The sequence below is a fragment of the Sander vitreus genome, chromosome 2 (assembly GCF_031162955.1).
Source record: "Sander vitreus isolate 19-12246 chromosome 2, sanVit1, whole genome shotgun sequence".
Lineage (NCBI taxonomy): Eukaryota > Metazoa > Chordata > Actinopteri > Perciformes > Percidae > Sander > Sander vitreus.
Genome location: NC_135856.1, coordinates 38,923,209 through 38,948,103, shown reverse-complemented (window position 1 = coordinate 38,948,103; position 24,895 = coordinate 38,923,209). Strand labels below are relative to the sequence as shown.

The window sequence follows — 24,895 nt, the reverse complement described above, 5'->3', positions numbered from 1 at the left end:
ACACCCCTGGTTCTTGCTAAAGCAGCGGTGTCAAACTCAGTTTCACTAAGGGCCACACTGGAAAATTAAAATCCCCATAAAAGGGCCAGACAGTTATAGTTTGATATGCCTTTATTTAAATTGAAAAAGACAAATATCTTTGACTGTTTTATTGCGTGTCTCATATAGTGTTAAGGTTAGCTGACTTGGACTCTGTCATTGTTGTGTATGTTTCATTTTCCTGTTTTATTTTGTAGTCTTTACTATTATTATTTTGAAGTTTTCTCCCTTGTCATGTCTTGTATTACTTCCTGCCTTGTGTTTTCCCGCCTTTGTGATTGTTTGCCCCACCCTGATGTCCTCATGTCACCTGTTCCTTGTTTTCACCTCGTTACCTCTTGTATTTAATCTCTGTGTTGTCTTTGTCTAGTGTCAGATCATTTTTTCTGTTTTGGATTGATGTGTAGTCTACCCTTTTTGTCTCGGTGTTCTGGTTTCCTGTGATTCCTGTTTTTGACTTCCACTATGTTTTGGACTACTTTGCCTGCTGTATCCAGGATTCCTTTTGTTTGTATGGATTTTATGGTATTAAATCCTCAAGCTCACTTTTGCCTGCCGTCTTTGCATTTGGGTCTCACATTCTCTGATTCCTACATCAGAATGATCTGAACAATCATGGACCCAGCAGATACTATTTCCGATGAACTAGTTGAGCTAGGTTGTGACCTGGTGGAGCTTAAAGCCAGGTGGAGGAAGACCAGCAGTGATTGCCAGAAGGAGGCAATTTTGTCTGTAGCTCGTGAGAAGGTGTCAGAAAAACCTTGGTTAAAGGACTCTGTTCCTAATTAGGCTATCAGCTTCATTTTCACTCCAGCTCCTCCACCTGCTAATGGATTGTGTTCATCCAAGCCTGATAGCTCTACAAGTGCTTCTTTCAGTCAACTACCCGCTCCTCATCGGATTCCTGGCCAGCTAGCACCCACCAGCCTGTCTGTTTCTCGGCCTGCTAGCATCTTGGCTACAGGTCCTCTGTTCATGACCCAGCTTGCCCCTTTGCCTGCTTCGACCTGGATCCCGTGCTGTGCAGCGGACCGGAGCCCGTGCTGTGCAGCAGATCGGAGGCCCAGCTGATGTGCAGTCTTCCAGAGCCCCAGCTGACTTGCAGCAGACCAGAGCCCCAGCTGACGTGCAGCGTTCCAGAGCTTCAGCTGACGTGCAGCTTTCCGGAGCTTCAGCTGACGTGCAGCCTTCCGGAGCCTCAGCTGACCATTCTCCCGGAGCCTCAGCTGACCATTCTCCCGGAGCCTCAGCTGACCATTCCCCCAGAGACTTTGCCGTTGTCCAACGCCCCAGAGACTTTGCCGTTGTCCAACGCCCCAGAGACTTTGCCGTTGTCCAACGTCCCAGAGACTCTGTCTTCGCCGCCCTGCTCGGCCGCCAGAGGGGCTCTGCTTTCACTGTCATCGTCAGAGTCTTCGCCGTCCTGCTTAGCCTCCAGAGGGGTTTTGCCTCAGCCTCAGGAAGTGAACAAAACAAGATTTATTAAACCGAATACTCAAATGTGCTAGGGGCAAAGTTCAGTGAGGGATCCAAGGGAACAGACAGAGGGGTCTTGAGAAATCTGGCAGATTCTGAGATTCCGGCAGAAAGGTTTCCCACCAGCCTGCCTGTTTCTTGGCCTGCTAGCATCTTGGCTACAGGTTCTCTGTTCATGACCCAGCCTGCCCCTTTGCCTGCTTCCCCAGAACTCTTGTCTGTATGCCCTACTGCTTCCACTGCTTCCTGGTCCTGAACGCCTTTAGTGGGGACCCGCCTGGCCATATTCCCTGGGACCCGTGGAGGCCGTAGAAGGGGAAAGGGTCAACATGGCTCCCGACGCCATGCCCTACTTCAACCTCTCTTCAGACCAGAGTCCTCGCTGTTCAGCAGTCTAGAGCCTGTGCTGTCCAGCGGACCGGAACCCCAGCTGACGTGCAGTCTTCCTACAACAGACTCAAATGCAGAATTTCAGAGACAGAGTGCAGGAAGTGAACAAAACAAGTTTTATTAAACTGAATACTCAAATGTGCTAGGGGCAAAGTTCAGTGAGGGATCCGAGGGAACAGACAGAGGGGTCTTGAGAAATCTGGCAGATTCTGAGATTCCGGGGGAAAGGTTTTCAATAGGGTCCAGGGGGAGTTCCAGAAATCCAGTTGAATCCAGGGCCATGTATGCAGGACAAGCAACTAGGGTATAGGGAAAACAGGATTAGAAAGACAGATCAGGTCACAAGATTTATTTTTTTTTTTTAAAGCTGACGCGTAACTGACTGGTAGAGTAGTTTACAGTAGTCTGGCGGCGAGTGTAGGAATGAACCGGGTATATATAGCAGAGCAGGATGAGGCTGATGAGTAGCAGCTGGCCTTGACTCCTGCATACCTGACTCCACTCCTGTAATAAAAAAACACACGGGGGAAGGGGGGAGGAGAGAGACAGGGCAGCAACACTACACCGGGGTAGAGGGCCTAACATATAGTCTTCTCACTTACAGTTTGGTCGACATAAAGCCCTACAAAAGTCAGGAAAAAAGTTCCTCAGCCATTATAGAGTTTTGCAAATCAAGCAAAACAATGATTCCATTTTTAAAAGCAGGCTACCACACAGTCGACTCTCAGCAACCTGTTTCACAGTCTGAATATGAAATCTCTCTGCTTCTGGGGGAATTTCTGACTCTCAAAGTTGGCAAATCTACCAAATTCTGCTTTGAGTGTTGTATAGTTGCAGTTTGAAAAACAGTTTCCTGTCTGTTTGGTTTGGTGCCCAACTAGACAGGTCAAAATGTATTGTGAACTTTTGGATTCGTGGATGTGTATTGGTTTCAGCCGGCGGGCCTTCAGTTTGACACATGATGTAAAGGGTGCTCTTAAAGCAGCAGGCCACTCTGCCCATAAAGATAGCTTCATATAGCTGTGCAATAATGTGTGTGGCATATCTGAGACATAAAATTAACAGCTCCTTTTTGGTGCAGTGCTTTTTCCAAGTTTCAAAATGCATACTTACTTGGATGGATTTGAAAAATTCCATCTGATTTATTGTTAAAAAGGGATTAGTAATTTCCACCCCATTAGTAAGCTACAGTAATTGATGAATGGCATCATCACAAGAGATGAGAACTTTCATTCACTTTCATTAAAATCTCATTACATGTCTCTCTCTGAAATAATTCAGTCCACAGTCCCCGTCTCAGTGTTGATCTGAGTTGCTTAGAGTTTTTCTTAAATGACGGCCTGCCTGATCATAGTCCTTTTTAGGAAATATGTTTCACTTTCTTGCCAAAAGTTAGGTGAGAAGATTGATACCACTCTCATGTCTGCGCTCTAAATATAAAGCTAGATCCCGCAACAGGTTAGGTTAGCTTAGCTTAGCATAAGGGCTGGAAAAAAGAAACGAAAATTGCCATTTCACAGGGGGATAAAGCAACATTATGTAGCTATTCTACCTTAAAATTACAGCTTCACAGGGGCGCCCTGGTACCCAGTCATGAAAGAAGTATTCAGATCTCTCTTCTTTACTTAAGTAAAAGTTCTAATACTACAGTGTAAAAATACTCTGTTACAAGTAAAAGTCCTGCATTGAAAACGTTACGTAAGTAAAAGTATGTAAGTATCATCAGGGAAGTATTAAAAGTAAAAGTACTTGATGCAGAAAAACCCTCACATTTTAGAAACTGGAAATGATCCAAACACTTCTGTCAACTAAGTGTTTAATTGGCTAATCATTTCAGCTACTTTATATTGTTGGGTAGTTGAATTTGTAATAAAACATCAGATTTTATAAACTCCATGTGTTTTGTGTGCAAATATCTTAATTTGTAAAGTAACTAGTAACTAAAGCTGTAACAGATGAATGTAGTGGAGTAAAAAGTACAATATTTCTCTCTGAAATGTAGCGGAGTAGAAGTAGAAAGTGACATGAAAAGAAAAGACTCAAGTAAAGAACAAGTAGCAATCAGCCTGTAATCACAACAAGAACAATATCTGCACATTTGCAACAGATACATAATAATTGGCAGTCAATAAACCTATCCAACCCTTACTGAACACCCTTAACAGTCTCATCTAACCCAATCACCCACAACACAGGTGTACAGTATTCACAACTAGACTTAATCTCCTGTCTGACACAATGATGCAAATAACTTACCCCCCCCTCGGCTGCATTAAAACCCAAGCATTGGCTACTCATTATAAATATAATTGTATTTTTATTCAGCAGATTGTGATAAAGTGGGTGATGGACTCACCACTTGTCCCTTAGGCTTATGTACATTTGTCCATATTTATTTTACACATTGCTCTGTTTTTTTATTTAGTATTCATTTCACACACAACCACTGTTTAGTTTCTGTTAGATTTATTAAGTTGCAGGTTTGAACAGGTCATTGTTTGTTCTTCATACTCACCTTTTCGTTGTTCCTTTTTTTGGTCCACAATGCAGAAATGGTAATGATGATGTCATCACTGACTGTGTGTAGTTAATTTCCATGTGTTTGGCTAAGGCATTTGAGGGGTAATTGATATGAATTACGTCCCTTATAGAGTTTTCTTTTTTGTGTTAAATGAGTGCAAACTGTGTCTAGCTTTGTCCAGATTTGGTTAAAAAAGTTGTTTGGTAGACTCACCGCTGGAAGATAGTAGTACAGTCCAGGGCTGATTGAGAGCTCTATAAAGGAAGTGGCACTTGCCTTCTTAGGGGAGAGGGAAGCCGTTCTGATACAGTGATTTAGTGACTTTTTGCTACAGCCTACAGACTAACACCACCTGTTGGTCACATATGGCGTTGTATATATGTGCCTCATTCCTGAGCGAGTAATTGTATGTTTTGAGCACAGAGAACCATATTTTGCAAGGACATTACATTGCATTTTGAACAAAAATTAACACTCGCAAAAAATAATTGAGTTTGAGTAAACAAAAAACTATTCCGTGCACACTAAATGTATTTGCATGTCTTTCTCTGCTCGCAGTTAGACGCTGCTGCGCTCCGGTCATGTCTCCCTCGCTCTCAACCTCTTCACTCTGCGCACTCTACACTACTCACTACACTACTTACATGTGGCTATAGTGTGACAGGCCTACTGCTGTTCAGTCTCCCATTGCGAGACTTAGCTAACTTAGCTAGTTACAGTGCTGCGAGGCCTGTTCAGATGACATGTCGGCTGCAGTGTGTGAGCTAGATTGCTTGTGAAGGATGAGTCAAACTAACGTTAGTCACACAAGGAGATATGAGTTAAACAAAACAACGGCGTTATAGTACAGATAAATATTAAGACATTTCTCTGATATAAGTCAATACAAAATACTGACTGAAATGTGTTTTAATCCAGTAACGTTAGTCTCCACTGTAGTCACTATTTGCTGTACCAGTATTCTGACCAACAGGTGTTGACTGAAAAAGACTGTTCCTCCTAGATTTTTGTTTCCTGCTACTTGCAATCTAACTGGAGTTGTTATATTTCCCACATGTGCCGGGTTTTGATACAGAAATGCATTTTTCATTTGATATGGCAAGATTAGCCTAATAACATATAACAAAATGTTAAATTATTTCGATTTGGCATTAGAAGTAACCAGACTTCATCTGTAAGCAACACTAACGTTAAAGTGAAAAATGAAATGAAAGTGAGCAGGACTCGGAGCTTGAACTGGACATTTAGTTCTGTGTGGTCTAATAGAACTCCTACGTGATGTCATCACTGGTCTCATCTCTACCTGATGTCATCGCTGGTCTCATCTCTACATGATGTCATCACTGGTCTCATCTCTACTTGATGTCATCACTGGTCTCATCTCTACCTGATGTCATCACTGGTCTCATCTCTACATGATGTCATCACTGGTCTCATCTCTACCTGATGTCATCGCTGGTCTCATCTCTACATGATGTCATCACTGGTCTCATCTCTACGTGATGTCATCACTGGTCTCATCTCTACGTGATGTCATCACTGGTCTCATCTCTACCTGATGTCATCACTGGTCTCATCTCTACATGTCATCATCACTGGTCTCATCTCTACCTGACGTCATCACTGGTCTAATCTCTACCTGATGTCATCACTGGTCTCATCTCTACCTTACGTCATCGCTGGTCTCATCTCTACCTGATGTCATCGCTGGTCTCATCTCTACCTTACGTCATCGCTGGTCTCATCTCTACCTGATGTCATCGCTGGTCTCATCTCTACCTGACGTCATCGCTGGTCTCATCTCTACCTGATGTCATCACTGGTCTCATCTCTACCTGACGTCATCGCTGGTCTCATCTCTACCTGATGTCATCGCTGGTCTCATCTCTACCTGATGTCATCACTGGTCTCATCTCTACCTGACGTCATCACTGGTCTCATCGCTACATGACATCATCGCTGGTCTCATCTCTACCTGATGTCATCGCTGGTCTCATCTCTACCTGATGTCATCACTGGTCTCATCTCTACATGATGTCATCACTGGTCTCATCTCTACATGATGTCATCACTGGTCTCATCTCTACATGATGTCATCACTGGTCTCATCTCTACCTGATGTCATCACTGGTCTCATCTCTACCTGATGTCATCACTGGTCTCATCTCTACGTGATGTCATCACTGGTCCCCTGTCTTTCCTGATCCACCATCCTCACACCTGAATGAAATGAACTCACTGTTAAATATAGCAGCCTAAACTAAACTAAAACTATTATGCTGTAAGGTTGTGCTGCTGTTGAAATTACATTCACATTTTGGATTTTAAAAAGTACGGAGAGCCACTTAGCACAGACCTTTAAAGAGAGAGAGAGATGTGACCCCGTAATTACAGCTTCCATCTCACCCAACAGATGGAACTATAGCCTGTATGTCACACTTTAAATCCTACCTGTTGCCTTTCACCATCTACTTATTTAACTGCTGTCCATCCATTGACATGTCATCTCCTTTTCTATATTTAGTCCCCGACAGCTTTTTTGCTTTATCCATCTTTTTCCATAGACGACAACTCACTACTCGTACGCTTGCATATATATATATATATATATATATATATATATATATATATATATATATATAAATAAAAGTCCATAACACATACAATTCTTGAGCGACAGATGCCAAACAATCCACAACAATCTCTATCCCCACAGGGCAGGCACAGACACAGCCGCTCTGCTGCTGCGCTGGCTGCACGCTTCTCTGTTCACAACTCTGCCTGTCGGGACATTCTGCTTAACGTGAAAAAGCTTAACATGGTTTAATGTACAGTGGCGAGAACAAGTATTTGATACACTGCCATTTTACTACTTACAAAGCATGTAGAGGTCTGTAATTTCTATCATAGGTACTCTTCAACTTTGAGAGACAGAATCTAAAACAAAAATCCAGAAAATCACATTGTATGATTTTTAAGTAATTAATTTAATTGATCATTGTTTACGTACATTAAACCACGTTTTTATTCATTAATAAGCTACAGGACAGCGTCTTTCAAAACATAACCTGCGCGAAAGAGAGAGAAAAAAAAAGAATGCGTCTCTGTCCCCAGCACATTTCAAACCAAACTGAAGCCCATGTACGCTCGTACCTGCTCGCTCTGCGCTCACGGCGCCCCCCCTCTTCTATGTCAACATTCTATGATGGAATCTTATGAGACAGGGTGCCTCCTCTAGCCTGTTAGTCCTCTAAAATGTTATATAACATTGAGGAAATGCAGAACTCTTAATTCTTGCATGTATTGTTTTGTTGTACATGATCAAAAAACATCCCCCCCTCTGCTTTTTTCACCTGGACTACAGCTATTAACCTCTGATACTGCTGCAGTTTGACAGTCAGTCCCATAGTACTGTTACATTATACAGTTCTACTGTATAATTCTAATGTTGCTTGTGGTCATGTGAAATCCTTGCAAACTGGTAACCACCGACGGAAACATTAATTGTGAAATAGAAAGTCTACTTGTGCTATGTTGGGGGGGGGGGTTAAAGAACACAACACAACGTCACACAAATGAGCCGTTTCAGTGACACTCCCACCGCCACACAACCCTGCGGAGAATCGCCGGATTACCTTTTGCTGGTGTGAACTCACCCTTACTACTTTCACATTGTCAATTAATTGTTAAATTGTCATTTCATAGTTATAAAAAATGTAGATTATGTCTGCTTTAGATAGGCGAGACACTCAGACACTTTGAAGTGTGCATGTCTGCTTTGCAACAAGGAATCTCTGTATACTAATACTGTGCTGGTTCCATCCAACAGATATTTTGACACTAGAAAGTTTCTCTGGTTGCTCGGCAGCTGCAGTTAGAAGTCCATAAATCCCAGATATCCCCTTTTCACACTGATATGTTTGGAAATTTGTTGAAATTCAGAACCAGTCCCCTAAGTATTCCCTGATGGGCAATTTGTGGGCAGTCAAGTTGATAGACAAGGGCACAACACGCCAGATCACTAATGAACAACCCTGCTGTACTTAGGCATAGGCACCCACTCACTCATACAAACTCTCATTCTCTCTCTCTCACACACACACACACACACACACACACACACACACTTCCTGCTTTTATATCACCATGTCATCTGCACTCTAAGTCCTTGATGCGTAGAGCACAGCAGCACTGTATCCCAGCACTCCCTTCCTCCCTCCCTCTCTCTCTCTCGTATGCCTCTAGGCGCTGCCTTATTTCCCCCATAGGAGTGGTGCAACTCCCTGCCAATTCTTCCCAATCCATCAGTGAGTGTTCTGCCCCCGTCAGGCTGACCCAGTCTTTTTACAGCGAAGGAGATGCTTCTGCCTCATTCTTATGTTGAGTTTGGTGTGAGAATGAGAGATTGGCATGCTGTGTGTTGGCATACCACAATGACAGAAGTGACAAATATACTTTGTAAAATAATACATCAGTGGAGGATGCTGGTTTCTGTCTGGGGGTCTGTATATCAGTAAATGCATCATATTTTTTTTTTTATTATTTTGCAACTTTACAATCGGCTTAATTGTTATTATTATTATAATGATGATAGTCTCGCTTTACCAGACCTTCCTCCACAGCGCTGCAAAGGAAGGTCTGGCTAGTCCACACAGCATTCTGGGATGGGAGAAAAATGTGCTATGGTTTATTGGCATTTCTTTAAACCAATCACAATCATCTTGGGCGGTCCCAAGCTCTGGACGGAGCCACGATGCCTCTGAATTGTATAGAAAATACACTTTGTGGTTGAATACAAGTCAGCAATGGTTACACAAAAAGTGGATTCGTTGCCCCACTAAACTGTTGCGTTGCGACCTTAGACTGTATATTATAGACTGTAAACGCACTGCTATGCCCTACTATGCCCCGCAACCCTGAACTGCTACAACTATTATTTCTAGTCATAATTCCATTATCTTTATTATATTACTATAATTGCCACCGTTCATCATACCAACTGTTCTAATTATTATGAATCATAATTCTCTATATCTGTATCTATGTCCCAACCGGCAGCGGCAGATGGCTGCATTTCTGCCCAAAAGGAAGATTTTCCTCCCCACTGTTGCCCCAAATGTGTGGTCTAGACCTACACTATCTGTAAAGTGTCTTGAGAAGAAATTTAAATAAATGGCTTGATCATGCAACCAAGAAAATGATAACTCAACACTGGCTCCCCCCCACTCGCTTTGTATAAAACAGTGGTTATCGTATTTCCTAGACATAGCTATGTATGGAGCTATATTCCTATCTTTATTCAAGAGCACATTCTTTCAATTTGAGAGCATTTCTCACTGACATTACGTTCAGATTTTGTAATAATTTCCCTCAAAGCCTTGCTCTCACACTCAAATAGTCACTGCTCATGCTTGGATTTTCTCTACTTGTGCTCAAACTTTCTGCTTGGACTCAGATATGTTGTTGCTTGGACATATTTCCTGCTCTCAGCTTCAGCCCTTCTCCTCACACAGCTTGAGTCTGCACACTTGCAAATCTTCTCCTCACGGATTTCTCCTGCACGCTCAGTTTCTTTTGTTTTACAATCCTCTCAAAATCCCCCAACCAATAGAATGCCAGCTGTAGTGTGTCAACACTACAGCTGGCATTCTATTGGTGAATGAAATGAAATGATCCCTGCCCCATTGAGGGTGCGTTCGTTTTACGTTAGAACGTCTGTTGCGGACGGCTCCTCTGTAACGACATAGATATATATACTGAGTGTATTTACTCCCGCCGTCCATCGCTTTATTATTAGTATATGTCAACAATGTACACAGAATGGTCGACGCTCTTTCACCTGCACCCATCATGAAACGGGAGTGCACACTGTTGTGTGTTGTTCATCAGAATTTAGTCTTTTCCTTCATATAACATTAGTCTGAAAATGATGGATTCATATCAGTCTGTTTAAAAAGTTGTAATATTAAGTACAATTTCACCACTATAATAAAAACAGATCTAGAAATGATATGCTTTCTTATTTGCTCCTTTAATAGTGGTTATTTTTTTTTAATTAATACAAAGCAGACTGAACAGAAAAAAAGTATGTTGTTTTACTTTCTTTTCTACCAGGTGGGGCTGAAGGGCTCGACCACTGTTGAGCTGCTGTATCATAGCAGCACAGTGTCTTATCACCAACCCATGAAAGCTAGAAGTCATTCTACTACTCCAGATCTACCTACTGTATGGCTGACTACAGACTACAACCATCTGCTCCAGATCTACCTACTGTATGACTGACTACAGACTACAACCATCTGCTCCAGATCTACCTACTGTATGACTGGCTACAGACTACAACCATCTGCTCCAGATCTACCTACTGTATGACTGACTACAGACTACAACCATCTGCTCCAGATCTACCTACTGTATGACTGACTACAGACTACAACCATCTGCTCCAGATCTACCTACTGTATGACTGGCTACAGACTACAACCATCTGCTCCAGATCTACCTACTGTATGACTGACTACAGACTACAACCATCTGCTCCAGATCTACCTACTGTACGGCTGACTACAGATTACAGCCATCTGCGCAGGAGAAATCCGTGAGGAGAAGATTTGCAAGTGTGCAGACTCAAGCTGTGTGAGGAGAAGGGCCGAAGCTGAGAGCAGGAAATATGTCCAAGCAACAACATATCTGAGTCCAAGCAGAAAGTTTGAGCACAAGTAGAGCAAATCCAAGCATGAGCAGTGACTATTTGAGTGTGAGAGCAAGGCTTTGAGGGAAATTATTACAAAATTTGAACGTAATGTCAGTGAGAAATGCTCTCAAATTGAAAGGATGTGCTCTTGAATAAAGATAGGAATATAGCTCTGTAGTTATGTTGAGCTCTCTACAGCAAGGATTAACAAAGCCAAATCATCAACTATCAGCCTATGGGAAAGCGCAGCAGCACAAATATCAGACCTAATGACCTCAGCCCCACAAGAACTAGAGGAGAGTGACTAGGCAAGGTGTGGTTTCTGTTTGTTTCTTTTGTTTTCCTTGAGACTGCAGAGGGTGGGGGTGGGAGAGGGTTTTTGTTCTTGTTCAATTTGTGTTTAACTGTTCTATGCACCACTTGACATTACCTGGCACGTATTGTGGAATTTGTTCTGTATGCCTGTATGATAAATGGTGCTAAAAAATAATAAAAAAAATTGATCCCCAAAAAATAGCTTGATCATATTTACTGATACAGACAAATGGAAGACAAAATAGAACAGAATGTGTCTTATTTTATCAGTAAATATGATCAAACAAAAGGTCAAATAAATGCTATGATAGAGAAACTGTAAAACATCATTAGATAATTTATTCATATATGTAATTTTTTACATATCTAACCCTGTGACATATACAACAGAATGGAAATAGCCAAAAACTCAGTGACATGACATGTTATGTAGTGCTGCCACTAACGACTAATTTTCTACCGAATAATCTTTCGACTAATTTCAAAATCAATTGTTTGTTATTTCATCAATTTTATTTTTAACTCAACTGAAGGGCCAAAACATACAATGTCATCTGTGCCATAAACAATATAAATAACTTAAATGTTACCAAATAATAAAATGACATAAATGCAGATATAAATATAATTTTAAAAAAAATTATGGATTTTCAAATATTGCACCTCAATACAGAACAAAATATTCTGTAGCCTATTTTGTCGTCAATACTGCAGACATCTTTGCTGTAAGCAAATCAGTATATATTTATGTTTATGTTTATGGGAAATATCCATGTGTCCAGACAAGGCTAGCAGCAGCAGCAGCAGCAGTCAGACACCTTTCTGGTGTTAAAGACATAGAAAACGCCACGCAACAGAAACAACACGCTCACGCCACGCAGCCAGTGTGCAGGAGGCCTAATGCTATACCATATTAGTCAGAGTCTGGACTAGCCTACAACGCTTAGCTTAGCTCCCCCCGCTTAGCTCTGCCTAATAATGAATCGCGCTGAAAGCAGCCACACAGCTCTGTGCTGCTCGCGTTTACACTTGCGTGCATGGTGGGGTTTAAAACATTACTGCCAAAGTCTAAGTAGCCTGTTTAACATCAAAAGACAGTCATTGTACTTCTCAAGAGTTAATAAACAGTACAGACTAGCTCACAGTTTCATTAATAATCACATACTTACGTTGTCTTTTCCTTTCTGTGGGCGCATCTTGAACAACTCCTGTGTCCTTTTTAGGTGCTCATGCATCGTAGTTGTGCTCCCGTGACAAGCAAGTGGAGTTTGACAAAGTGTACAGACCACTCTTTTACCAGTTGACCTGAATTACTCTCCCATACTTTGGAAGCTTTTGTACTAGTGCTAATTCTTGGACTTGATTTGCAGGACTCACCTGCCTCCGCCATTTTTCAAATCAAAGCAGTGAAGGCAGGGGAAGGGGGAAGAAAGAGGATAGCAGATTAACCAGCAGGGCGTGCACAGCGCACAGACTGGTGTGGGGGTGAATTACAGCGAGCCGTTTGAGACAGGAGACAAAAAATGAATAGGCGGTCAATAGTAAAACGACACGTCGACTAAAAGAATTGCCGTCGACTTATTTTAATGGTCGATTACATCGACTAATCGCAGCAGCACTAATGTTATGCTACTGTACTGCAATTTATATGGAAGGAGAATAAAAACATACCATATGGTCCAGGGGTAACTGCAGACCTCTTCCTCCCTGTCATCTTCATCTGCCTCCTCCTGATCACTCTCTGCCTCTGTCCCTCTCTGAATCTGCAGCCTCCTCTTCATCCCTCACAGTCAATTCTTCCTCTCCCTCTTCTCTTTCACTTATTTCTGCATCTCCTTCTGTGGTCTTCTCCTGCTCTGACCTGCCTGGTCTCTCCAGTTTACTGCCTTCTCCTTCTTCATTTCCCTCCTTCTCTTCCTCCTGTGCACTACTCAGAATTGTCTTGGCTGGCAATATCCCCACTTTTAGGCTTCAGCCAATATCTCCAGCTACTCTGGCCTGCAAAAGTCAAGATGTGAAAAGCTCTGATTATCCTTGTATTACATTACACTGTAGTAGACCTGTTTGAGTTGTGATTCACTCGGATCTTTAACCCGAGTCTTTAAATTGACTCACAAATCGCGAGTCTCTAGTATCATTAACCCGGTTCAGTTGAGTCCTACTACAATTCATTCTAAAATGATAACAGCGCCACACACAAACCTCTTGCAACATTAGCTTCTACTATGCTAGCTATCTTAGCTGCAAAAAGCTTTATAACTTACAATTTCGTAGGCAAGAACAACTCCACAAGTCAACTCAAGCGCCTGAGTGAGCAGAGAGACAGTCCCGACCCGCAGACTCAGAGCCGGAAGCTCGCAGACCATGGGATTCACTCGAGAACTCACGAGTCAACGAGGGCTCGTGAGTTGTCGGGGATTCATGAGTTCTCGCACGAATCAGCCGGCTACATGAGTGGATCTGATTCAGACGAGCGAGTGAAGTCTCTCCTCGAGCTCAGGGTAAAGTATATCCACAACACAAGCCATTCTTTCACTTCTGAAATAACATAAAATGTTCTGCATGTAGCCCAGCTAGGCCTACTGTAGGTTTGGTGTATAAATGTAGTATGTTAAATGCAATTAGGTCGAGCAGACAGTCCGAAACATTACAAGCTGGAACATGGAACTTACATTAAAGAGGTTGTAAGTCATACTGAAAGTCCGGATGGCTTTCTTATTTGTCAGTCCTATTAAAGTTTCAAAATATAATTTCATGTCATTTTTAAATGAATATTCGGTTTTCTTTCAGACCATTTACATTTATGGATATAACGTTTTCCAAATAAAATGAAAAGATTCTAAATGAAAACATGGCATTTTATCCAAAACAAAAGCTCGCCTTGGATGTACCATACAATACTGACTCAAGTGACTCGCACAACCCGGATCAGTTTAGTGACTCAGAATAACCCGCCTGGGTTACAGCCAGGCCTACACTGTATGGCCCTGTAGCTAATAAGTAGCCTAACAAATATAAAATCATCATTTATTACATGCACACAGCAGTTATGTTTAGACTAGCTCCTACTTGATCCCATTGTATTTGTTGTTTTGCCAGTTTGACAGTAAAGGATGTCACCTGGTTTCATTTGTGCAGCATTATTGCCGTGATATGTGAGAGGAAAAGGATTTTATAGTACTCCTTAACTAAACACATACACATGATCGGTCTCAGCAAGCACTGTAGTGTGTTGTAACGTAACGCCACCGAAACAACGACCCTCTGTAAACGTTATGAACTCAAACATTACAGTTTGTTATATTTTGTATTATGCTGTTCTTGTCTTTACTAAAATCCAAACTAATCAAACGGCAGAATGCTCTTACAAATCCCGAGGGGGTGAGTTGACATTTGGCTAACGTCATAGACGCGCTGTTGTTGATGCTGACTCGCCTTTAGCATACATTACATTTATTACAAATGTAACTTTAAATTAAACGTGTGTTTAAACTTCACCTGGGGAAACTGACTACAGCTTCAGAGGCTCGGGGGGGCAGCTCGGTCGCTCCAGTCTTTGCCGGGATGCCGGGCCACCACACCGCCGCAGACTCGCTGTGTGCGAACGCCGCTCTGCATGTTTGATGCAGGGACGTAGTTAAGTATTTGAGGGAGCAGGGGGCTAAGATTACATCTCCAATTATTATTTATTATGAATTAATATAAATGAATTGTTTGTTTCAATGTTTTAAGAAGCTTGTGGACATAGTGGCAGTTAGTTTTTCCAAGCACAGTTTTTTGAACACCAAAGTTAGGGGGGCAGCTGTGGGGGCAAGGCCCTACAGTGGGGGGTCAGCCCCCCCCCCCCCTTCCCCCCTGTAGATCCGCCCCTGGCGTTGTCCATTAATATTAACAGTCTATGGTTGCGACACAGAAGAGCAAGTCTGATCAAGTTCTACATAATACACTGCATGTTATATGACTTCTTGCATCAATCCAGGGTGATCCTGCTAAGACTGAAAAACATAAAATTAGAAAACTGCAAAGATAAACACACGATAAATGGCAATGTACGCCTGTATGTTCCATGATTTGTTTTAGTCCATGAGATATGATATTACCATACAGACTATGAGACTGTTTTGCGCTGCTAAGATCTAATTTACCTCAAGAATAGAGAGAGACTCAGCACCAGGACAGCTCTCCCCCCCCCCCCCCTCCCTCCTTCCCTCCTTCTTTCCCTCTCAATTCAATTCAAATTGCTTCATTGGCATGAACGTCAGGAAAACAATACTGCCAAAGCATCAAGGCAAATACAATACAATAATAATAAGATAAGAAAAAAATATACACAATTCACTGAGTAACTAAAATACATACATTCGAAAATCATAGGAAAAAAAAATATGTGTGCATGTGTGTGTGTGTGTGTGTGTGTGTGTGTGTGTGTGTGTGTGTGTGTGCTATGATTAGGGTTAATAAAGAAACAACAGTATATTAATATAAAATCGTTAAGTGTCAAATGTAAGAAACAAAAAAGAAAAACATTCTCTCTGTCTCTCTCTCTCTCTCTCTCTCTCTCTCTCTCTCTCTCTCTCTCTCTCTCTCTCTGTCTCTCTCTCTCTCTCTCTCTCTCTCTCTCTTCCGGGCGCACACTCGGCAGCTGGCTGCTACACAGCTCCTCCCTCCTGTGTGGTGGCTTTCCCGACCAAAGATCCTTGGACGTGAACAGTTTCGCTGAAGAGCACTTTTCTCCCCACTTCCTCCCAAACAACCAGGCGGACAATCGAGGCGTCAGTTATTCCATATCGACCTGAGAGAAAGGGAGTTAAGGTGTCCAACGCTCCTTTACCCCCCCAACCCAAATCTCTGCCAGGCAGCGATGGAGACTTGGGCTGGCTTGTGCCCAGGCTTGCACTTATCTCTGGGTATCTGGGTGATGATCGCCGCTCATACCCTACAACATGCTACGGCGGGGATAACTTGCGCATCTTGCACGTCGCCAGTTCAACTTCAACTGGAGGAATTACTGGCGATGCGCACTGACCCGACACAGGAGCCGGATACCTTAAAAAACATCCGAGTAGAGTTTAGGGAACTCGGGGAGCAAAATACGGGAGTGGAGGACGACAATGATGGAGTTAGTGCAGAGGAAGATGCACTAGGGTCCATGGAAGAGAGCCACCGCGGCAGTGATGAGGCAGGGGAGCCCGAGAAGGCTGAGGATGCTGCGCTACGGAGAGCGAAGAGAAGCGGTCCTGAGTTTGCAGAGTTCAGCGACTCGGAGCACGGGCGGAGCGGCCGCGCTGGCGTAGATGCGCGCGCTCCGGAGGGGGATCGGGGCTCGTTGTTTGACGGAGCCAAGCAGGGCAAGTCCGAGTTCAGATGGAACAGGGATGAAGGGGGAAGAGCGGATAACCGGCAGGATGAGCCCAAGATCAGCAGCAGCACTTTCTCTCTGACGGGGGACTCTGCGCATAACCACGCGGTGGTTTACTGGTCGGGGCAAAACAGCAGCGTAAGTAAACCATGGGTTTCTCTAACCCACCCCACCTCTCAGCATATTCTGTTGCTTTTCCCGACTATACGCATTCCACATCACGAGCCGCTGGGTGAACTAACACAGAGCGGAGACTCTGCGCTCTGTCGTGCCGCGGAGTTGTGCTTCAACTGTTAACAGGTGCACTGTGGAAGCTACAGATGCGCACCGGCGCACACTGTTCCCTAAATGCCAGACTTTGTGCAGCGAGTGTGAGATGTATTCGGTCGCGACCTTTTGACTCTTCCAGAAAATTACGCACGAACCCCCCCTCTCTCTCTCTGTCTCTCTCTCTCTCTCTCTCTCTCTCTCTCTCTCTCTCTCTCTCTCTCTCTCTCTCTCTCTCTCTCTCTATCTGCGCGTGGTCTGAGTCTGAGTGGTGCAGTTTGAGTATGATATTTAATTTGTCGTGATGTATGACCTCAGTAGGAAATATTTGATTTATTTGCACCGAATTTTAGATATGCTAATGCATGATTAATTCCTCCCTAACGTTGCTAGGTTTTTCATCCAAACTAATTGATTGGGGAAGGAGGGAATCATACATTATTGCTCAATCTCCAGTAAACCCTTCAATTCTTCAGATTACTATATGCATTTCTCCTCTGTGTGACAGCTTACTACCCCTGAATCTTGGGGTTTACTGAATACCTAAAAAACCGAATGTATTCATTCAGTTTTATTGACTCTTTTGGACCTTTTTCTTTAAAACAATATAGTAGGTGAAGTGTGATACAGTCGTTATATTGCGAATGCAAAGGTGTCAGCCCTGAATGCATTACAGCAGACAGGGGTGTTCAGTATTTGGAGGTGGGGTCTGTCTTCCATCCAGAAGATGTGTGCCTCCTTAAAACAATGGTGCCTATAATGACATGGCTCAGGGATTACATGCTGCACTGAATTGTAGGAGCATGACCGCATGGACATAACATATAGAAATTAAGGGATTTCTTTTCTTATTCTTAATTTATCATTTAACACAATTTCAGAACATTCATTTCCATCACATCCAACAATTATTCTGTGCAGGTGCGTTGGAAAATATCACAGACTTGAAAAAAGAAATGTTGCACAAGTGGCACGTTGGTTTACTGAGAGACACTCCCATCGATAAGTAATTGTCAATTGTCCCACACCTGGGGACACAGAATGGGTTTAGCAGAATGTATTTAAAGGTGTTTTCAGTTAATGTGCCTGATTGGGCCTTTTCCCAAGACTGTGTGGGTGTGGATAGACTGATTGAGTGACATCTTCCTGAGTCCCCTGTTAGTGCTACTGACCTGTTAGGGCGGGACAAATGACAGCTGTATAATTCTTATTGGTAGAAAGAATTTATGACCTACATTTAATACATTCCCATCTGAGCTCTGGCCCACCTTCAACCTGAGCAGAGGTCTAATCAGCATATCACACACTTCATTTCCTGCATTCTGGTGAAGTTTTCTGTATCAATGTATGGTGCAAATGTCTTGAATAATGTAAAGGAAATTATTATTAGGTGTTGGGGGGGTCGTAAATTACGCCTATAGATATGATAATTGGAAGTCATTGAAGAGCATGGCTGATGGTGAACATGGTACTACAGTGTGGAGGACACCTGACTCCACAAACTCCAAACATTCGCCCAATTTCTATTTATTTTTTTTAAATACGTTTAAAAAAAAAATAAAAAAACATATTTATTTCATTTATAAAGAAGAACATTAGATGTATATTCTGCATTTTTTGCTTTCACTCTGTTTTGCTGGACACGGATGTGATGTAGTCGACGCGGTACCGTATAAACAGAAAACATTAAGGTGAATCATTGGTAGAAAATAAAAACTAAATATTGATTCTAGGGAAAACAATCAATTTTAAAAATCACAGCAAAATAAATCACCATACATAACGTTTTTCAACTTCCCACCCCATATATATATATATATATATCTTAATAGGTTCCCTTGCTCTCTGGGTGCAGAAGGACAACATGCAGACCTTTGTGTGTCACAACATAACTGTTCAGGTCAAAGACAGAGGCAACCTGCTGCTATGACGTGTACATCTTTACAGCAGCAATGAATAGTACCACTTACCGACACTGACCACATTCAAGTCTATTGTGCATCTGAAATGGATAACAACTCCTGCCCCATCTTACACAAGGGGGCCCTCATAGGAAGAGAATAATGAGACAAAATGAATCATGAGTCATTTACACAGCCATGTAAGCTGTGAGGGAGCCGATGGGCTCTTCTTTGTGCTTTCACAAGCTTAATTTGTTGTTGTGGCTGTTCCTCTCGCTTTATTCCATCTGAAAAAAATCCCACATATTCAGCCTTGTCTGAGCGGATTATGACATGGTGCATGAACTTGTTTTTTTATCCTGCAGTGAAGACTGAGGCTCTGTGAGGGGGAACATGTTTGTGTGCGTGCATATTCCTTCACAGTGTGTGTGTGACCGCATGAGTGTGTGCTGGATGGATGGAGAGGGCGAGGGAGGTTATGTTGTGCCGCTGCCCCTCAGCTTTAAATCTTTATTAATTATCCTGCAGACTGAGACCTTTATTTAAGTCTTTTCTTCTTTCTTGGCAAAAAAAAAACAGAAGAAGAAGGGAATTCAGGCCTGGCCTTGAGAGCATCCTTAAGAGAGGAGATCTGCTACTTAATCTTCATTGGCCGTTGGTGCTTGTTCTGGTGATGAATGGAGTGGTAGGACGGGGAGATTGAGCTTGAAGTCCTCTAATTGAACTGCAGCAGTAGTTAAATTAGAGGAAGAGCGAGTGGCTGGCTAACGGAGTAACCAGCTGGTTGGCTGGATGACCATCTTGGTTCAGCCACCTTAACCTTCCCGCTCTATTTACAGCCCATTATATGTTACGCTATTTTTTATCTGACTTTAATAGAGAGAGTAGGGCTGGGTACCAAATTCAATACTTTTAAGGCACCGACCGAATTTCTTCCACAGTATCGAAAAATGCCTTGTCATTCAAAACCCAATTTCTTCTTGTGAGTAACATCCAAATAAACTTCTTCAGGTGCTGGAAAAAAAAAAATCAATTAGGGCACGAATTTAGGAAGAAGCTCCACACACTGTGTTAGATAAAAAGCTCCCAGCAATTTGAACTCTGCAAAGTTTCAATCACACAGAGAGCTTCTTCAGGCAATATCAGATCACCAACCCAAAGCAGAACAAGCAATATAAAGACAAAAACACATTCATCACTCAGGTGATTGTGATCTGCATGACTGAGAGTCAATCTACTCTGACACTGGACCAATCAGAGCAGAGCTGAGCAAAGCTGTCTGACATCGGGGACAGAGCATGCCTCTTTGGGAAGGAACTAGAAACGTCATCACAAACTTCAGATCAACACTACACTTGGCAGCAGGTAACGTTAAGCCTACCGTTAGCTAGTAGCTGGCTTAAACACGTTTAAAATGCTGACAGCTAAACGGTCTACCGTGTAGGGTTGGGTACCGATCTCTGTACTTTTTTTTTACCTTCTACCGAGGACCAATTCACTTTAAATCAAACGGTACCAAATTTCGGTACCTGAGAGCTCGTAAGCGCAAGCTTATCTGTCCTCTCTGATATTGACAGAGAGCAGAGCTCTGACACACATGCGCGCAGAGGTGCAGACGGAGTAAATACGAGCAAACTATGTCAGCTCTGCAGTTTTGTTGAAGTCACAGTGAGTCACGGCGATGCCGATAAAGTGGTTTCAAGTGTGGTGACAGTTTTTCAAAACTTGACGCAGAAAGCGTTTGCTGTGATATATTAATGGAGAGGCAAAAGCGGTTGCGGTGCTGTTGACGTTATACTTCCTCTGAGACAAGCAGGCACAACAGTGGTTTCTATGCCCTGGTGAATGACTGACAGGCTGAGGTTGTAAGGCAAGGCACGTTTATTTCTACAGCATCTTTCAGTAACAAGGCAATTCAGTTACATTCCTTTGCACTTAAGTTAGTTCTCCATTAGTTCAATGTTGACATCAAGGCAGTCACCAAGTTTATTGTTAAAGGTTTGTGTCATTAGGAAGTTTGCACTAAAAAGTCTTGTTTTTTTTTCTTTGCATTATAGTTAGTTCAATATTAGCCTGTACACAATGTCATTTGTATCTGACTGACGCACCCCTATCCAAAAGCACAACCAGTTTTATTAATGTTACTCTGAGTGAGCAGTTGTACCAGAATATTTTTAATTTTGATAACTGCTTTGATTCTTAATTAAGGTGGAAAATAAAAGTTTTGTGTTTAATGTATTTTTGTTGATGTTGAAATGGATTTTAAAACATATGGTATCAAAAAACACAAACTGTAAAATTAGGGAACCGGCATCGAAACTGAGGTATCGAACTTGGCACTGGATAGAAAGATTTTGAACGATGCCCAGCCCTACTAACGTGTGTCTGTATTTCACTGGAAAGGATTCCAACACCGGGACGTACAGCAGTCTGCAGCTAAAGACACAGAGGAGAATAGCTGCACTTTGAGACTGCATGGACACTGCCGTAGTCAGAGTTGTAGGAGAAACAACATCAATGGGACTTAATGGTTTGTTAAATTGCCCCTCGTAAACTCATGGTGCATTCAAGTGCACATCGAGAAACTCAAGCTGTTGCTGTAAAATGCCCTTCTGCCATCTTGTGGTTCTTCTTTTTGTCGTTTAACAGCAATTGACTAGGCATGTAGGTTAAAGGTGGTTTGGGCATCTGGTAAGGATGCCCCCTGGGCGCCTCCCTAGGGAGGTGTTTCAGCCATGTCCAGCTGGGAGGAGGCCTCGGGGAAGACCCAGGACTAGGTGGAGGGATTATATCTCCACCCTGGCCTGGGAACGCCTCGGGATCCCCCAGTCAGAGCTGGTTAGGTGCTACCCCCGCGACCCGACCCCGGATAAGCGGACGAAGATGGATGGATAAATTATTTAAATGTGACCATATGGCCTTAGCAATAAACAAGCTGTTCTTTAATGTTGCAGCTGTCGTTTTCTGTTCTTCTATTTTTTAAGTATCGGTTCAGGTGCCGTTTACGCACCAGCACCGTTTCGAATGAAAAACGGAAATTGCAAAAAACCAACCCTAATCTCGAGTGACTGGCAGACATTCCACTGACCTATAAACCAAGATACCAAGCTCCTACATTAACTGCTCAACCGTTTAATTCTGCTGGACTAAATGCCGAGAATATAAATGTAAATGAATCTCAGATGGCTGACTGGTTTCGCTGTTTGGTTGACTGCCCCAGAATCGACCATACATTTATAACCTCTTTGGTCTAGAGACTTTCAATTCAATTCAAATTGGTTTATTGGCATAAATGTCAGAAATAACAATATTACCAAAGCATCAAGGATAATGTGAGAAGAAATACATACATACAGTTCATTGAGTAAACTAAAATATATACATTTAAATAAAAACAGGAAAGCAACAAGAGACTAGAGACTTTCTCTCAGTCTTACTGCAGGCAGATTGGTCGGCCGTGTCTTGTACTGTGACTAGCTCTGGGAGGACTTGACGTTGCTGTGGGTTCCCTGGGGGGGAACGAGGTGTCCTCTGAGGCATGTACACAAGGCTAATGCACTCTCACTGTCTCCCTGTACCTGTCCAACTAGCTGTCTCTGCCCCTGCTGTCCTGCCTCTCTTTGTATGTGTCTTCATGTCACTGCCTCAGGCTTACGCAGGTTATGTCAAAGCCTTAGCCATAGATATTAACTGGTAATGGAGAGGTAGCAATGTTGAGACTGTCATTTATTATATTCATGGACATAATTCCAATGAAGCATCCCTACAGCAAAGATACGTTCTTTCCTGAAGTCTTTTTGAGGCTGTGATATCCCCCCCACCCTCAGCTGTCATGAGCATAATGCCATTGTGACTGACAGCTTGAATACAAAATTGATAGCACTAGCAGTGCCTCTTTTAGTGTGATCTTAAAACATTCATCTCTTGTAAGGGAACCTTGAGATTTCCTCCCAGCAGTGTCTATAATTAATGTTTCTATACGAAAACTGTGCCCATAAATATCATCATATTTTGTCGACAGTTCAGGACAGGGTCTCATCTTTTCAGTTGGTCAGCGCCACACTTTCACTCCTTGATGGGGCTTTTTCATGTACCGTAGCACATGGCGCTCTCTTTGAAGTCCTTCATCCGTTGGAGACGGGATGGGGGGGCGGGAGGAAATTAAGATTGTGCTCCACTTGAGTGGTATTTAATAGTCATGAGAAGTCACACAGCGACCGGTCAGTCATATCTGGCAAGTCATCAATAGAGCTGTGTGTGTTTGAAATTCCTAAACTCCCTTTTGAGGCCCGGAGGAACACATGCAGACTTTCAATAGCGGCATTTGAAAGTAAAATTGTCATTCAGCACAAAAAACACACATGTTGCAGACAATTACAGCTGAAGACCAGACAAATGCAATACCAGGGTTTTTCCTGCACAGAGTAATTTTTGGCGCCCCCCAAAGATGTTTTAGCCAGCCCCAAAGAAAAATCACCAGCACCAAAATGATGATTTTGAGATGAATTGAGAATAAAAATAGCAATTAAAATCCTCTCTAAATGTGTTGAGCAATTTACCGAACAACCATTGAAGAAGCGGAATAAAAACTTGAGAGCTAATCTCAGTTTTATCTCTAGATTCAGGCTGTACCGGATTCTCCCGGTGATTTACTTAAAGTGGCTATATGTATCTTTCAGTTTGTGATTATTCTAGCGGCCACTTTGAACAAAAGTTGTAGTGTTTAATAAAAACCGGGGGCTTAATGGAAGAGGTAATTTAATGTCGGCCACTGACGTACAACCACATCACGCATAGTAAGGTTATTTTATGAATAAAATGGACATATTACATAGACATAGACAAAAAAATTTGAGACAATTACGGGATTGGAATTTATTCGAAAACGTCCCTGAATTGGCCCTCAGGGACGTTTTTGAATCATTTACAATCCAGTAATTATCTCCATCTGTTGAAAGCCCGACCGAGTGTGACTCACGTCATCACCCGTTGTCTTTCTCTTTCCCTTTTATCTTCTAGTTGTTTTTGGTTAAATGTCCTTCTTTCCTGTGATGGTCCTGCCCCAGTATCAGCCATAACTACAGCAGATAACTTCTAGAATAACATGAAAATACTATTAGGCCTGTATGAAGAAATCTCCTGCTACCTTTTACCTGGCTGGATACTAACACAGGCTTTTCTGGTGTAACAAAGAAATCTGTGACCCGTCAGAATGTGTTACTGTAGCACCGTCTACCTGCTGAAAATCATTCTGTGACTTTGCAGAAAAATCTGACCGGGCAGAGGCACTAATAAAAACTATATAAAAATAGCGTTCTTTTTAATTCAATTCAATCTCAAGACACTTTACAGATAGAGGAGGTCTAGACCACACTCTATAATTTACAAAGACCCAACAATTCTAGTAATTCCCCCAAGAGCAAGCATTTAGTGCGACAGTGGTGAGGAAAACTCCCTTTTAGGAAGAAACCTGGGACAGACCCAGACTCTTGGTAGACGGTGTCTGACGGTGCTGGTTGGGGGTGTGATGAATAGTGGCAATAATAGTCACAATACAAATAATGGAACTATGACTAGAAATAGTAGTTGTAGTAGTTCATGGCATAGCAGGGCACTGCAGGGTGTTACAGGACGTAGCGGGGCACAGCAGAGCATAGCATGGCGTAGCAGGATGTAGCCGGACATAGCAGGACACTGCAGGGCACCGCAGAGCGTAGCATGACTTAGCAGGGTGTAGCAGGATGTAGCAGGGCGTAGCAGGACATAGCAGGGCGTAGCAGGACGTAGCAGGGCACTGCAGGGCACCGCAGAGCGAGCAGGGTGTAACAGGGCATAGCAGGGCGTGCAGCAGGACCACGGCGACAGCTGCAACCATGATTTTGGTGCCACCCTAATCCAAGGAGACATGCCGGGCGAAACCCCCCCCCCCCAGA

The 24,895-nt window shown here is 42.8% G+C and overlaps 1 protein-coding gene across 1 annotated transcript in view; it reads left to right on the top strand.

Annotated features, from left to right (window-relative positions):
• Positions 1-16,296: 16,296 nt before the first annotated feature.
• Positions 16,297-24,895, top strand: part of sorcs3a (sortilin related VPS10 domain containing receptor 3a) — a 358,459-nt gene continuing 349,860 nt past the window's right edge. Inside the window, exon 1 of the mRNA XM_078270418.1 lies at positions 16,297-16,932. Coding sequence (XP_078126544.1) covers positions 16,297-16,932 — 636 coding nt within the window. The remainder of the gene's footprint in view (positions 16,933-24,895) is intronic.